General features: G+C 35.6%; 1 protein-coding gene across 1 annotated transcript; it reads right to left on the reverse strand.

Annotated features, from left to right (window-relative positions):
• Positions 1-5,598: 5,598 nt before the first annotated feature.
• Positions 5,599-6,525, reverse strand: Olfr624 (olfactory receptor 624). The gene has a single exon (NM_001011865.2). The coding sequence runs from the start codon at positions 6,523-6,525 to the stop codon at positions 5,599-5,601; it is 927 nt and encodes a 308-aa protein (NP_001011865.2).
• Between the last annotated feature and the right edge of the window lie 11,426 nt (positions 6,526-17,951).

Consider the following 17,951-nt stretch of genomic DNA (forward strand, 5'->3'; position numbering starts at 1 on the left):
TGAGGGACACCACATGAAAACCTACCAAATCAAGAAACCTGGGTCTGGAGGGCCTCAGAGGCTCAACTGCCAAACAGAAAGCGTACATAGAATAAACCTAGGCCCCCTACAAATATGTAAGGGTTATACATCTTGGTCCTCATGTGGGACCTCTAACAGAAAGAGCAGGTGCTATCTCTGACTCTGTTGGCTGCATTTGGATCACTTTCCTCTAACTTGGAGATCTTGTCTAGCCTCATTAGAAGAAAGTGCACCCAGTTCTACTACAGCCTGATATACCATGGAGGGTTGATATCAATGGGAGGTCTCCTCTTTTCTGAGGAGAAAGGGAGGGGGCACAAGGGAAGAGGTTAGAAAGAAGGCCTGGGAGTAAATGAGGAAGGAAAAACTGAGATTGGGATGAAGAATAAATTAATTAATTAATTAAGAGTTGAGACACACACCCATGAAACCACAAAAGCACATGTACATACAAATGGTAACTATGTACATAATTAGTAAATTGCTTTTTTAACAGTATTAACACATTCTAACATCACCCAAAGGGAGAAAAAATAATGTGATGTCTTTTTTTTTTCTTTTAACTTTAGCCATTCTGATTGGAGTAAAATAAAATGTGAATGTAGTTTCAGTTTTCATTTCTCTGAAGGCTAAGGATAAAGAATAATAAATATATATGAATATATACAGATATGGAAGTTAAATATTTCTTAATGTTTAATGTTTTAAGTACTTTGTACATTGTGGATCTCAATCCTCTATCAGACAAAACTGATAAAGGTTTTATCTGGCAAAACTTTATAGCTGGCAATTTTTTTCCTCCTGTAAGCTGAATTTCACTTGAATGAAGTTATCCTTTGCTATATTTAAGATCTTTTAGTTGTGTAAGGCTATGTTTCTCAATTGTTATTTTTTGAGTGAAGCAGTTTATTTTCAGTGCATTTATTAAGGCAAATGGGACATTGAACATTTTGTTATACAATGGGCTTCAAGCAAGTTGATTTTGTAAAATAGTACACCAATGAAAGGTTCTGAACATACAGGAGAGCTAGCTTCTCTGGTTATGTAGGTTAGATAAATGTCTTAGTCAGGGTTTCTATTCCTGCAAAAACATCATGTCCAAGAAGCAAGTTGGGGAGGAAAGGATTTATTCAGCTTACACTTCCATACTGCTGCTCATCACCAAAGGAAGTCAGGCCTGGAACTCAAGCAGGTCAGAAAGCAAGAACTGATGCAGAAGCCATGGAGGGATGTTCTTTACTGGCTTTCTTCACCTGGCTTGCTCAGCCTGCTCTCTTATAGAACCCAAGACTACCAGCCCAGAGATGGTCCCACCCACAGGGGCCTTTCCCCCTTGATCACTAATTGAGAAAATGCCTTACAGTTGGATCTCATGGAGGCATTTCCTCAACTGAAGCTCCTTTCTCTGTGATAACTCCAGCTGTGTCAAGTTGACACAAAACTAGCCAGTACAATTGACCCCTTGTCAACTTGACACACAAAAACATCACTAGTAAGCCTCAACCCTTACAATCTTATTCATCCCCCAGATCTAAATAACTTTAAAAGTCCCACAGTCTTTACATATTCTTAAAATTTCAATCTCTTTAAAATATCCATCTCTTTTAAAATCCAAAGTCTTTTTACAATTAAAAGTCTCTTAACTGTGGGCTCCACTAAAACAGTTTCTTCCTTCAAGAGGGAAAATATCAGGGCACAGTCACAATCAAAAGCAAAAGTCAATCTCCAACCGTCCAATGTCTGGGATCCAACTCACGATCTTCTGGGCTCCTCCAAGGGCTTGGGTCACTTCTCCAGCCATGCCCTTTGTAGCACACGCGTCATCCTCTAGGCTCCAGATGCCTGTACTCCACTGCTGCTGCTGCTCTTGGTGGTCATCTCATGGTACTGGCATCTCCAAAACACTGCATGACCCCTTCAGTCCTGGCCATCAATTGCAACTGAGGCTGCACTTTCACCAATGGCCTCCCATGGCCTCTCACAGTGCCAAGCCTCCGCTGCTCTGCTCAACTCCTTCATGCCTTCAAAACCAGTACCACCTGGGTGACCCTTACACAGTACCAAGTCCAGCCACAGCACAATGTACAACTTTGGCTATATCTGGAACACAGCCACTGTGCTCTCAGAAAACACTTCCCAGAAGATGTCACCTCAATGATGCTGGTCTCTTCTTAATCACCGCTAATTTCTTAGCTCCAGCTAACCAGCATCAATAGTCCCAGTAATGCAAAGTTTTTGCTTTAGTAGTTCTGGTATCTTGTTAATCACAGCTGATTCTTCAGCCCCAGCTAACCAGAACTACAGAATCTTCACAATCAAAACAGGAATGGCCCTGAAAAGAGTCTTTAATTTTCCCTCTGAAATTTCACACACCAGAGCTCCATCTTCTGCAGTGTTCTCAACATTATCGTCCAAGCTCCTACACAACATCTGACAGAGCACTTAACACCGATCTTCTAGCCCAAAGTTCCAAAGTCCTTCCACAGTCCTCCCCAAAACATGGTCAGGTTGCACAGGAATACCCCACTTCTGGTACCAATTTGTCTTAGTCAGGGTTTCTATTCCTGCACAAACATCATGACCAAGAAGCAAGTTGGGGAGGAAAGGATTTATTCAGCTTACACTTCCATACTGCTGCTCATCACCAAAGGAAGTCAGGCCTGGAACTCAAGCAGGTCAGAAAGCAAGAACTGATGCAGAAGCCATGGAGGGATGTTCTTTACTGGCTTGCTTCACCTGGCTTGCTCAGCCTGCTCTCTTATAGAACTCAAGACTACCAGCCCAGAGATGGTCCCACCCACAAGGGGCCTTTCCCCCTTGATCACTAATTGAGAAAATGCCTTACAGTTGGATCTCATGGAGGCATTTCCTCAACTGAAGCTCCTTTCTCTGTGATAACTCCAGCTGTGTCAAGTTGACACAAAACTAGCCAGTACAATAAACTAAAGACATTTTCAAACAAGTTTTATTTTGAACTTCCAGTGAACTCATTGGGTATAACTAATCCCATCATGGGTCGGGATTGGTATTGATGCTCAGAGCACAGATGATCCTGGATCTCCAACCCCAACTTTAGCCACTACTTTGTGTTTTTCTAATAGATATAAAGATTCAATTCCATACAGATGCAGAGTTATCTCATTTTCTAAGTTTTGATTGTTGTTTTTCTTTTATTGAAAATAGTTTTTTCACAGATAATCTATCTTGATTACTCTTGCCACTTCCTCTCCTCCTCCCCATTACTTTGCATCTTCCCTACCATCCAAATACACCTGCTCTCGGTCTCTCATTAGAAATCAATCAGGTTTCTAAAGCAAAGTAATAAAAGAAAGTAAGATAAAATAAAAACTAACACATTAGAATGGGGAAAAGAGAAGCAGAAGTCAAAGTGCCCAAAGAAAAGCTCACTAGATCAACCTCACCTAATACTTGGGGCTGGGCAGTGTGCAGAGCTGAAGAAAATGGTTTACTTTCATATTTCCTCAGAGATACAGTGTTAAGGATATAAGTACACACTAAATAATGTATTCTCCCAACTAGGGAGAAAATTTTGCTCTTATGTCATTCAAAATTTTAACATATCCTTATTGAAAATCATAATGATAACAAAAATAACAAGGAGTACATAAAAGGAAATGGAGTTTTAAAATATAAAACAACACACTCAATATTTTAGAAAATGACTTCTTTAGTATTGTTGAGTAGAGTGTTGCTTGCAAGTAAAGCTAGCTGGTCGACTAATTTACACTTATGTGGTGCTTCACAATGTCAAACCACAGGATAGAAATGAGGGAGCTGGTGGTCAGGGGCTTGAGATCATTAGAGTTAATGAACCAAAATCACCAGCTTAAGAGGCTTAGACATTGGTAGAATATGCTAAATTTTCATTTTGGTAGCTAATGCGGCACGCAATGTGTCTTTCAAAGGTCACCACAACATGAATTCCATCTAACAAGGGTGAATCACAGTTGTTGATTGTGCTTTGATAATCATACTATCAATTAGCAATTAATCTGAGTGCATATATGTTAATAATATCCTAATAAAAGTAAAAACAGACTTTTGTGGGTTTTACGTTTTATGAACCATATGTTTTATTTAATTAGTATGGATTTTATTGTTTGTATGAGGATGTTTTCTTACATCTCTAAAAATGTGCCTCGTACATGGATGGTGCCCATAGAGGCCAGGGTATACCATTGGATACGCTGGACCTGGGGTGAAAAGATGTGAGGCATTGTGTCAGTGCTAGGAAACAAACCTAGGCCAACTGCAAGTGCAGCAACTGCCTTCTACTTTGGAGCCATCTCTCTGTTCTCTTTGCTCTTTACATTTTACATTGGTCACCTGTCCATTTAAAAATTCTGTTAAACAAGAACAATGGAAAGGAGGAAAGAACCATAGTTAACCTGATAATGAAACAGATATAAAATATTTTATAACATCGGACATTTTATGACACCTTCAGCACTTAGAAATCCAATTATACAAAACAAAATAGCATCTACATGAAAAACGCAGTAGAGATAGTATACTAGAGGCATATAAACATTTAAATATTTTCTATAACAGAACTTTGAGGGAGATGTTGTTAGGAACATATAAATATTCCTAATGAAGTATAATAAAGGTATTTATTTAATAGATAAATATAAAGGTGTTTATCTAAGTATACTCAAATTTGAAATGAAATAAGACAAAGATATGAATTATAGGTAAAAATTTTCAAGTCACCAAACTCTCTATTTATAGTCGCTATTACGTCATTATTCTATATTGGTAAAGCTGGTATCACAAATATCTACTGTGTCCTACTCTATCATTTAGTACAATTTAAGTAGAGGCTTCTGTTTCCAACTTCATTACTATTCGTATGATAGAATAAGGTAGATATTTCACTGAAGATATGCCAACATCAAGATTGAGTTTATTTTATTATGTTTTAAATTATTAAAAAGGACTCATGTCTAGCTATTCAGAACCTCCTATAAATCCAATTCAGATTCTAAAGACTCGACTATCAGGAGGCACCTTTATTTATATGAGCCTATTCTATCATACACATATATAAAATTATAAAGAAAATAATCTTTTTTATAAAAATCCCAACCTGTTCACCATACTCACATATTATAATGCCATTTGGATAAGCCACGAATCAGAGATAATGTGTATAAACTTCATATGGTGACTAGAGTAAGAAGAATCAAAAAATATAATTCAGTAATTTCATAAAGAATATATCCATAAAAATTACCTTTCTCCTAAAAGGAAGAAATAAATGTATCCTATATCCATTGACCATAATATGGAAAAGATTTTCCAGTAATTGAAACTCATCCACTCATACTTGTCAGCACATTATACACAAATAAGCATATATATATATATATATGAATTTTATATGAGTCAATATCAATTATTCATGATGGCTGTGGTAAAAAGTAGAAGAGAGTATTTGTAAAATGTAATTTGTCAATGAAAGATGAGTTAAATAGTTAAGTTTCAGTTCTTTGCAGTCCTCTTCTGAGAGTGCACTTCTTTACTTTTAAATACAATCACTATGGACCTGAGGACTTAGATTCCATTCAAGGAAAACAGTCTCTGAATTCTCACTCGGATCTGCTGAGTCTTGATACTGTATATAATGGGGTTCATCAAGGGTGGGAAAAGGATATAAATGTTGCCCATGAGGACCTGAACCAGAGGAGAGAGATGCTTCCCAAAGCGGTGAACCATAGTCAGACCAATAATGGGGATGTAGAAAACCAAAACAGCAGAGATGTGAGATACACATGTTTGCAAAGACTTGATTCTCTCCTCCCTGGATGCAATCGATAGAACTGTGTGCAGGATCATCACGTAGGAGGCAAGAATGAGCACTGCATCCAGTAACAGGGTGCAAATCACCAGAGACAGAGCATAGAAACTGTTAAAGCGGATATCTGAACAAGCCATTCGAATCAAGTCTTGGTGCAGGCAGAAAGAGTGGGAGAGGAAATGAGGCCTGCAGTAATTTAAGAACTTCAGGCGGATAATAACTGGAGGAATGAGCATAGAACTCCTACATAAGATGGCCACTCCGATTTTCAGGATTCTGTCATTGGTTAGGATGGAGGAATAGCGTAGAGGGTTGCAAATGGCAATGTAGCGATCAAAGGACATGGCGAGGAGGACAGAGGACTCCATGAAGGACAAACCATGGATGAAGTAAGACTGTGCAATGCAGGCATCAAGGCTGATCTCTTGAAGAAATCCCCAAAGAATTCCCAGCACCGTGTGCACAGTAGACAGCCCCATGCATAGGTCTGTGAGGGCTAACATGGCCAGGAAATAGAACATGGGCTGGTGCAGACTTGACTCTGTTCGGATTACATGAAGTATCATGCAGTTTCCCAGGAACACCATTGCATAGATGGTTGAGAAAGGAATGGCAAAGAAGTAGTAGACTTCCAGGCCAGGAAATCCAGTAAGAACAAATCTAGAGGTACTTAAGTTTGACATTAAGAAAACTGACTTGATAGAAAGTACAAAATATTTCTGGAGGGCTATTCTGCAGTACACATGCTATATTCTACTTTCTAATAATAACTATCTGTTTGAAAAAATATCAGTTTCCATAAACAGTGAAACTGAGACATGTTCCTTGGTTGTACATCATTGCAGAAACCTATGCGGACACAAACGTATTCAGACCTAGTGTTATAAGAAACAGGAAAGCAGGGAGTTTTATGTCAAAACAATAATGTCTATGGGCTCAGGGGATGTAGATTGTCTACTGCACTTCTAAGAGTCAGTCCTAGAGGACATGAATGCTTGGTCACAGTGATGTCATGGTTGGCACACTCCTCAGAAGAATGTGAAACCCATGGGCAATTTTTGTCATTTGTATTACAGAGGGACTTTTACTGCCTTCAAGTCTTAAATGATCCCTTTGGAAATAGACATCTGTTTTAGAATATAAACTACTATTGAAAAAAGAATCAAAGCAACTTTAGTTGAATCTGTACTTTTTGGTGAGCACTGTGGTGCTTAGCTTTTATCTAAATTATTCATTTATATAAATTATACTTTGTAGTTTTCTCAATCTATATGGTATATCTTTTATCAAATCACTTTATTGTTATTTTTATGCCCTCACTTGTAGCATAAAAAAAATCCACAAGGATTTTAAATTGGGTGGTTCAGAAAATGTATCGTATTTTTTCTCATTGGTGTGATGTCCATTTTGAATAAATTAGGCATTTGAGAATGTGGCACATGTTGGATGGTGCAACAATACAAAGAAAGCAAATCTGGGCATTGCATCTTATACGTCTAAGCCCATTACTGTATCTCTGAGAACATCCTACTTCGTACATAGTTAAAGAACCATCATTCCTGTCCAATCTGTCACTAACATGACTACCTAAATAGGAGTTGGAAAAACAATCACAAAAATAGACAACGGAAATGTCCATAGGAAAAGTCACAGACCACTTAAAAAAACTGCTGAGAACAGGAGAAATAGTTCTTCTCAGAGAGGAACATACTGCTGGCTAGTTAATTCCAAATGGTCAGAATAAAATAATAAATACAAGGCATGTTACATATACTGAAGAAGTTGTACTTAAATGAATATATATATAAATATATATCAATTAACACTAATAAATTAACACAACTACATCATATTTTAATGTTGTTTGGAATCCCAAAGTTATAAATATCTATAATGTTCAGTAAGACAGGAAGTCTCCCCACTTGCTGAGGGATTTTACTATGAGAGTCATCCATGTTAATTCCTGCTTAGGCTTTGGTTTGAATATCACATATAATTTCCTTGTTTTTCCATCAGATGAGTAGTTGAAATAGCAAATGTATCTCTATGAGTATATATATTTTCTGTACTTATACCTGCTATATTTATGGTTATAAAAGATATTCACCTTAGAAAAATTAGCCTCTACAATGGAAAAAATTAAAAATCAGATTTAAAGTATATAATTCAGTTTTAAAAGAAAGTATATAAAGTCTTGAAAGGAAGATGGGGCAGAGTATTATTCAGTCAATGTCATGTTTACCAAGAGCTATAGGTCTGGCAAGATAGCTAAGTTGAGGTAAGGACTTGTGGAGCAAGCCTGCCAACTTGAGTTTGACTTGTGGGTCTCATATTGGAACAGAACAGGCTCCCAAAAGTAGTCACCCTCTGACTCTCTCTCACATGTTTTGTGTCACACACACACACACACGCACACACCAATAAATAAATTTTAAATTTAATTGAGTTTCCAAGCATTTTGTTTTTACTTGAACAATATATATTCTATTATTATTCTTCGATAGAGTACTTGATAAATATTAATTAGCTTGTGTTGGCTAATTGTGTAGCTCAAAATAACATGCTTGTTGGTAATCAGGCTGCTTGTTCTCTTGAGAAGGCAGTACTGAGAAACAGAGTTGAATGATTCCCATAACTGTGGCTGTGTCTACTTCGTTTCTCTTGTATCAGCACTTGGGGAGATTTCCTCTAAGGAGAGTAGTTGTTTGGCTTGTAATGAAATGGCCCCTTCTTCCTTGTGAAATCACACAAAAACCCTGTCACACTTCTTAAATCTAACAATCCATTTTATATTAAACATGATCACTCTGAATTTGTTGTTGTTGTTGTTGTTGTCTTTAGGAGCCAGGAGGGGTAAACATTTTTTTCTATTCTCAATATTGTAAAAACCCATGCATGTTTTTACAATTAAAGGATATTTCTGTTAGGCAAGATAGAGTTTGTTTTTTTTTTTTAATTATTTAGACTGTTTATAATTGTCATCACTAATATAATTGCTTTACAAATGTGCTATTTTGTTAGCTTTCTATCTTTTTTCCCTTTCTTGGTTTTCATTACTCCACGTTACACACTTTATTAATTTACTAATTACACTTTTATTGTATAATGTTGTTAATCTACATAATATACATAGTCAACTTACCGACCTGCCTTTAACTTACACTATGATGACTCCCAAGTAGTTTTCTCTCATTTGCCTTCCAAGGCCTTTGTGTTATTTCTGGTTGAGTTTACATGTTTAATTCCAAGATATTTTATTATTTATAATTAAATAATTAATTGTATACACACCAGGATAATTTAAATAAAAATTTAAAAATGATACATAATATGAACTCTTTTTGCTGATTGAACCTAGAATCTCATGTGTTCCCAGACAAGCTTTGCATCATAGTTATGTCCCCAGGATTCTTCTCTTTAGAAGTATTTAAATGTCAGTGTTATGTGTGTGTGCATGTTCATGTATAATTGATGCCCATGGGCATCCCAGGACATAAGAGAATAACAGAGGACAACTTTGGGTTTTAGTCCTTTTCTACAACTTTTTAAAATGAGGCTATCTTGATGCTCACCACTGTGTACATAAGGTTATTTGGTCTACAAGACTTCAAACATTCTCCTATGTTCATCTCCTATGCTGCCACAAATGTACTCAAAACAAATACACACTGAAATCCCCTTACTATGTACAAAGCATTTTATCTATGTAGCCATATAACCAACTGCTATTTTTAGTACTTTTTGAACTCATATATTTTGATCATATTCCTTTCTTTATCCCGACAACTTGAAGATCCATACACACTGAACATTATTCCTTTTCATTTTGAATCCATCAAATACAGATTCTGCTGTGCATAAACTCTTGGATATAAGGCCCTAACCATAGAGTGGTCAACCTGCCAAGTACTGCACCTCTATGAAGACTGACCTTTCTTCTTTTGAAGCTATTAATTGCCAATGCCTCATTAGTTAATAATTAATAAATATTTTAAAATAATAACTTTAAGTATGGATTATCTCTTTTATTTAAAATTTAAATGTATTCAATTTATTTTATGTCTGACTATATTGCCTGCGTGTTTGAATATTCACTACATGTGCTTGATGCCCTCAGAGTTCCAAAGAGAGTGTTAGATAAAATGGTACTAGAATTATTATTGGTTGTGTGCCACTTCGTGGATGCTGGGAATCAAACCTAGATCCTCTGCAAGATCAACAGGTGCTCTGAACTGCTAAGTCAACAGTCCTGCCACTCTTTTAACTATTTATTAAGACAAGGTTTCACATATTGGCCCAGATTGACCTTGAACATACTGTAGCGCAAGCAGAACTTTAACTTGTGAACCTCCTATAGCCTACTCCCAAATAGCTGTATGACAGGTCCCAGTTTCATAGGATATTGTATGTTACATTTATCATTTATATATTTTCAAATTTGTTCTGGGATTTTCAGAATAGCATTATAATGGATTTGAATCAATTACTATAATGCAAAATTGTCGGGCATTCATCTATACCTCATAGACAGTAACAAATTGTTATTTAGGGAAAACAGAATTTCTTTCATTGCTTATTTTTACCATGTTGTCTGATTCGAAAAACGGAAAGTTTTTAAGGTACAAAGAGTTGAGTTTAAAGATAAATGCACAGTATGTGTTTCTTTCCCTACTAGGGCACACAGACAGTTCATTCTGTTTTACAATATTTTTATAAAAATATTTAAAAGTAAGACTGGAGTTTTAAAAAACAAATGGATTACTCCTACGGAGAACACAGCTTTTATTGTATTGTATACACTCTCATAATATACTTGTCTTCTAGGTATATTTAGACAATCTACTTTCACTGTGATTTTCCTTATAGTTGAATAATTATTAGCATATTTGAAATAAGATTCTATGCACTAATTTATTAATTTTCCCTTCCTCTCTTGTGTTTTCTGGAAATTTTTTTGCACATTTTAAAGCATTTTGCATTTGTTTCCCATTTTAACTCTAATTATTTAATGGTTGCACTGGAATTATTAATGTGCAGATAGAAAACATTTAAGTCCGTTGTCAGGTCCCAGTACACTATAGCACAGCAAGAGGCAGTAGGATGGATGTAGCATGAGCTCAACCTGCTGGAAGCACAGACCGGGTTAAATCCTTCAAACTACAGAGTCAAGGGAGGATGTCCTGGTTCACTTTGAGCTTTGTGGCAATTCTTTGACATTTGATTGATTCTTAAAATATTTCAATTTCTCATTATCTCATAGCTTTTGTATTGTTTTAAAACTGGCAATCTTAATTAAGGCAAACATCTGTTAGTGTTCCATATTATCAATTGGAAAATATATATATACACATATATTTTCACACACACACATATATATATACATATGTACACATACTTTTATTGTTATCTGATGTTCTTACTTTTAATCTATGTGTTTCAGTCGCATAATGGGCTATCAGGTTTCATCCATTTAGCATAATGAAAATCTATTGATAATAATTCAAGTAAACCTATACAAATTTTATAGGGTTTCATATAATACATACAATACAATATTATACTCAACACATTACAACTTCAAAGAACTACTTCTAATTATATTGATTACTCTAAATTTTTACTGTCAACAGTATCAACATGTATATACAATGGTATCTGAGACAGAAGCCCACACTTAATTTAAAGCTAGATGACTTGTTATTTGTGGAGATGAATTATTTGACTCAAATTTTTGAACTTTGATGTCATTAACTAACAAGTGGAAAACTAATATTAATGACAATATTTATGGGCTTAATTAATCATATATGAAATGTTATAATTGGTAAACCCTGAGGCTATAATTTTATAGATATAATGTGATGCTCAGATTTAACTTAGAAAGTCTTAACATTCCCTGAAGGTGAAATAGTGATTTGGAAAAAGGTTTGACCAACGTACCCAAGAAACTGGGTTTGAGTCTCAAAGAAAACAAACAATACTAAATTGTATCTTATGTCACCTCTGAAGACTCTGAGCTAATATTCAAAACATTCAATCCTAAGGAAGTTGCTGGTAAGATTAATCAGTGCCGAAGAGCAGTCCCTGTTCTTCTGGGGCTCCAAGTCTAGTTCGTAATGCTGACATCAGATTTCTCAGAGTCACTTTGTACTCCAGTCCTAAGGCCTTCAACATCTTTTTGAACTTCCAAGATACTTATACATATATTGCATGTACTCACACAGGTACACACACATACCCATGAAGTTTAAAATAAATTTAACAAGTCAAAGAAAAATATTTACATTAATTATATGTAAATGGCTAAGGAGTACACAGATAAGAATAAAGTGTAGGCCCATTAGCCCTAACAATAATATTATTTCTGCCAAAACAGTCATAATATACGTAGTTGGTTTTAATAGGATGTGGTTGAACCCTCAGAGTGGTCTCAGAAAGATGATCTTCCTGGAACTTTGATTATTTACTAGATCACTGGATTTTATATTTTTGGTTTTGTTTCCTTACCTAAGGACCTGGGCTTCAGAAGACTCCAAACATCTTCTCGATTTATCAACTCTACTGAGTCTTAGGTCTCTCAGGATTATGCCAGTCTTACCATGAGCAGTAGGACATAATTGATGAGAAACAACCCATCTTGCTGACCACCAGGGAGTCTGTATGTACAGATAGAGGGTGTAACACCGGACATTAGGAATAAGAGAATTCCTAGTGCTGTCTGCAGAAGTTGTCCTCTAAGAGTAAAAAGTTCTGATAGGAAAGGGACAGTGACAATTTTCCAGCCATTTCAGTTCCAGGTATAGTACTTGTCCAAACAGTGACTTTAGCTGTTTTAAGGTTGAAGATGGAATCAGGTGTTAGACTCATGAAATGTGTTAGAAATATTTGTAACTGAACATCAGATATAGTAGGGTATTACTATTTCAGTCCTAGAAGAACTCACTGATAAATAGATCATAACATTTGATAGGAAGTTATCATGTTGGAAATGTCTCTAGCATAGGAATTGCTTGTTTTCAAAAGTATTAATAAGACAGAAAGAAATAGGGCACTGTCAGCCTGATGTAGTCAATCACAAGTTAGGATCCCTATATGTGGAGAATAATCTATGATATGGTTTTAGATTCTACCTCACTGTGTTAAGTGCAACAGGAGTGTGCCTCACATCATTCGGTTTTTATTTCAAGACTCGTTCTCAACTCAAAACTTGTCACATCACACTGAATGACAACAACAACAACAGTGTAGTGGTGAAAACCCCCCACAACAGTTCTGTACAACAGAGCTATGTGAACTCTGTAATAAGATAAGAACATAATTACATCAAAATCCAGATGTAAGGCAATTTTACAGGTTATTGCTCTCTGAGTGGCAAATGAGGGGTTAGTTAGAAAGGGGTGAGCTGTGTTCTTGCCTTGTTAAATACTGGTTGTATGACTTAAGCAAGCTGCTTTTTCTGTTAATATCTCATTTTTATAATGTGTGGTGTATAAATCATACCAGTAATAATATTTTCATTAGTATGATGTCCAAAATATATTTTATGAGCTTTAAACTACAAAAATCATGGGGCAAAACTGATTGGGAAAGCCTTAAAATATTTAATTTAACAATATAAATAAGATAACATTTTCAAAGGCAACCTGTAGATTGATCAATCTAGACAGTTGATAGTTGATAGCTTATTCACTTGAAACACATTAGAAGTACCCATACAGTCTGTTATGTTATGTTTGAATGATTTTTTTAGTCTAGATGATGAATTATAATAGGACCAAAAACCCAAACCTGGTTCTTTTGATCTTTGAACTCCATATCTGTGATTGGGTTTTATATTTTGTTTCAAATCGAATGACAGTATGAGCTCTTTTAACTTCAGCTGTAACATTCATAAAGGTCAGAATATGGCAGTGTCTCAGCCAAGATCGTGGTGACTGTGAAGACCTGAAGTGAGAACTAAGAAATGTTCAGTTGTCTTTCTAGTGTCTTATGCACATTTGAAAAACTTTCAGATTGATTTACATATTTTTCTAGACATATAAAATACTTGACTTTCCTTTAAAGACAGAAGTGCAACTTACAAGACAGGCACTGTTATATTATTATATTATATTAATTATATATTATATTATATTATATTATATTATATTATATTATATTATTTACTTAGAAGGTTGTTTGTTTTCCAATGATGCATAAAGGGGATGAATCAAATTGGCAGGGAAGGTGGAGAGAAACTTGGAGGAGTAGAGGGATGATAAAACATAATCAAAATATACTATATATAAATATATTTTAATAAAGAAAATGAGTAGCTATTTATGCATTCTTAATAAATATATATTTCCTTGTCAAATTTTTAAAAGACAGATGGCAGACTGTTTCCAGTTCATATTTCCTCTAATCCTGGTGCTTGATGGCCTTTGTTTGTAGGGGAGTGTTGGGGGAGGGCATGTGGGACTTTTGGGATAGCATTTGAAATGTAAAATAAGAAAATACCTAATTTAAAAAAAAGCTAAGTCCATTGAGGTAATAGAGTTTGAATCTGAGCCCAGGTCTATATGGTTTCAATACTCAAGAGTTCAAATAAATAAATGGCCCATGGACTTACTATGGGGAAAAAAAAGATAGAACTATTCTCTAGGGTGATTTCTGAACACTAAAAATCACAAGTGATCTTACTTCTGATAAAACATGATAGAATGAAATCTGGCCCATGGGTTGGTTTCTTTCTTTATCTTAGATCGACTATGATGTGTTCATCAGTTATAGAATCATATCTGATATGATGAATGCATCAGTTATAGAATATATCTGCTATGATGCATCCATCAGTTACAGAAATGATTACTTGTTGAGTAACTGTGAGAGGCATTGTTCTGATTCCCTCATTTTATATACACAGCAGCCTAGTGAGATAACAATGGTCATTGACTCACTGTAATCCCCTCATATACACAGATGAGAAGTTGGACCCTGGAATTACTGTGTAGACAGAGTCTGAAGTCAGACTCTGGAACCCAATCCCTTACCAAACTGTCTTTTAATATTCTTCAGAGTGCAATACTTGTTCTACAGATAATGTGAACTCCATAAATATCTTTTAAAGAACAATTCACATGGGCAACTAATTACCATATATCACCCTAAAAGTGTAATTATTAATATTCTCATGAACGTGACAGCTTATAGAATGCAGAGATGCCTTTGTTTATCAACAAAAACTCAAGAAACCAAATAATTCGTTATATACTGTGGGTCAGGAATTTGAACAGACATGTGTAGCAATGAGAAATGGGAAACTGTGAGCATCCACTAGCAAGTCCCAGATGCCAGGAAAGCAAGAGGCTCCCTGGACCCAACAGGGATGAGATTAACTGAAGTGCCCAAAAAAAAAGGAGAGACATGTACAGACCATACCCAAGGTTAGGCAAGGCTCCCCGTTGGGGAATGAGGCCACAAAATCATCTCCAAATTTTTAACACAGAATGGCTCCTGTCTAAATTAAAAACAGGGACAAAGTGTGGAGCAGATACTGTAGGAAAGGCTATCCAGAGGCTGCCCCACCTAAGGATCCACCCCATATACAGACACCAAACCCAGACATTATTGCTGATGATAAGAAGTGCTTGTTGACAGGAGCATGTTAAAGCTGTCTCCTGAGAGGCTCTGCCAGACAGAGGAAGATGCTCAGTCCCATAGACAGAGGAAGATGCTCAGTCCCATGGACTGAGCACAGGGACCCCAATGGAGGAGTTAGAGAAAGAACTGAAGAAGCTGGAGGGGTTTGCAGTTCTATAGGAAGAACAACAATATCAATTCACCAGACCCCCCAGAGTTCCCAAGGACTAAACCACCAACCAAAGAGGACACACGGAGGGACTCATGGCTCCAGTCTCATCAGTAGCAGAATATGGCAATATCTGGCAACAATAGGAGGAGATGCCCTTGGTCCAGTGAAGGCTTGATTCTCCAATGTAGGGGAATTCTAGTGTGGTGAAGTGGGAGTGGGTAGGTAGGTGGGAGAGCATCCTCATAGAAGTAAGAAGGGTGATGGGAAAGGGGCGTTCTGAAAGGGGAAACCAGAAAAAGGGGATAACAGTTGATATGTAAATATATAAAATATCCAATATAAAGTAAATTATTTAAAAAATGTGCAATTTACTTTACAATATACTTCTTTATTTCTTGATTTTCTCTATGTTGATTAATGGCATCACTACATTTTTATCAAGCTATATCAAATAACTTGTGAACTTCGTTCATCACATATTATTCTCCGTGAAGAAATATCTATTTTATGCATTTATTTCTTTATGCACATATCTAACCAAACACAGTTTAGATGGTGGTGTCATTGTTCTATTTATGTTTCCGCTCTTGAGCCACCACTTTTTCCTAATGGGAGGCAAGAGCAGTAACTCTATCTTCTACTTTACTGGAATGATGTTTTACTCAATAAAAATTGGCTATGTAATATGCTGAAAACATACTCATAGCTATCATTGAATCTAAGATTAAATTAATGAAACAAAATATAAATTCTGTTGTTATGTAATACATCATTTTGTAACTGGAAGAGAACAAAAATAATCATCCCTATAAAATATTACTTTGAGATAACAAAGCATCATTTGTATGTATACATTGTGTATGAATATGAAAATGTGTGTATATTTATTTGCATACACATATATTTTATTTCCTGTAGACTTGATTAATTGTTCTTATTATCAAGGTTTTCCCCAAATGCAATAAATTCTGCTATGTAAATTTCAGAAGTTACAATATAAGTGTCCACTTTTATGTCTCATTTTGTTTAGACCTCAGTGTGCTAGTTAGTTGGAAGTACGTCCAGTTATGTTTTCCTTAGTTGAACTTTTAATTTAATTTTATTTAAAATTTTTTATTGGATAATTTCTATATTTACATTTCAAATGCTATCCCCTTTCCCGGTTCTACCCTCCCCCGGGAACCCCTATCCAACCCCCCTCACCCTGCTTATTCAAGGGTATTCCCCCACCCACCCACCTACCCACTCCTGCCTCCCTATCCTTTTTTGCCCCTCCCAAGGACAAGCTTTCCTTTGTGAGGTAAATATGTCTCTAATAAACAGGTTTAATGATAATAATTTCATGAATATTTATTCCTTTATAAATCTAGTTTCTACTATATTACTCACACATTGAATGTCTCCAAAAATTCCTATCCTGGCCTGTTCTGAGAGATAGCTGTGTGTTCATGATTTGAGTCCTCTGAAAGGAGTGAAATCTTCCAAATTGAATATATTTATGATCATTATCAGATTATCTTTAACATAGTAATACACTAGAGTGAATTTAAGATTTTTATCTTGTTTCTTGATTTGTTTACAATTCATTAATTTCTTCATTTTTATGTTTCCCTCCCCCCCCCCAGTGTCATTGAAATTTGTTCATAAAATGAATAAAGGAAAAAAAAGTAACCTGAAATATGAACAGAAACTAGAAGACGTATGTCACATATGTGAATAGAACCCAAGATAGGTGAAGATAGGGTAAGGAAGAGAATGTTTTTGTGTGAAAGATAAAGAGCATGTATGATGATTCCTAATAGTGTGGCATAAACACTCATTAGCTCAGTGGTGATCCTTGGTATGCCAGAACCATGATCCACAAGATGAAGATAGCCAAAAGCAGCAGTGAATGTGCTCCAATTACAGTTACAATCTTAAATAAAACATTGTCAGAGTTCTATATGCGATTTTATTCTAACTTCGTGAATAGTTCTCAGTCATAAACTCTGTAGATCACAACATAATCCAGAGAAGACAAAATGTTAGATGGCTGGTTAGTTGGAACATTGTTAACTACACTAATATCAAACGAACAAATAAACAAAAAATAGATCTAGTATCAAAATGCAAAACTGGTATGACATTCTTCAAAATAGGAAATACCTATATTTTTATATCAGTGATTTGTCAAATGAATTACTCAATTAAGGAAAAGGGCTTCTCTTTAACTATAAGTTTTATATTAAAATAGTTTATAGGTAATGGTTAACACTGACTCAATAGCTATGGTTACTCAAAAACAGCAGGTTTCTGACAACTACATCTCCAGATCTT

This window comes from Mus musculus, chromosome 7 (assembly GCF_000001635.26).
Source record: "Mus musculus strain C57BL/6J chromosome 7, GRCm38.p6 C57BL/6J".
NCBI classification, from domain to species: domain Eukaryota; kingdom Metazoa; phylum Chordata; class Mammalia; order Rodentia; family Muridae; genus Mus; species Mus musculus.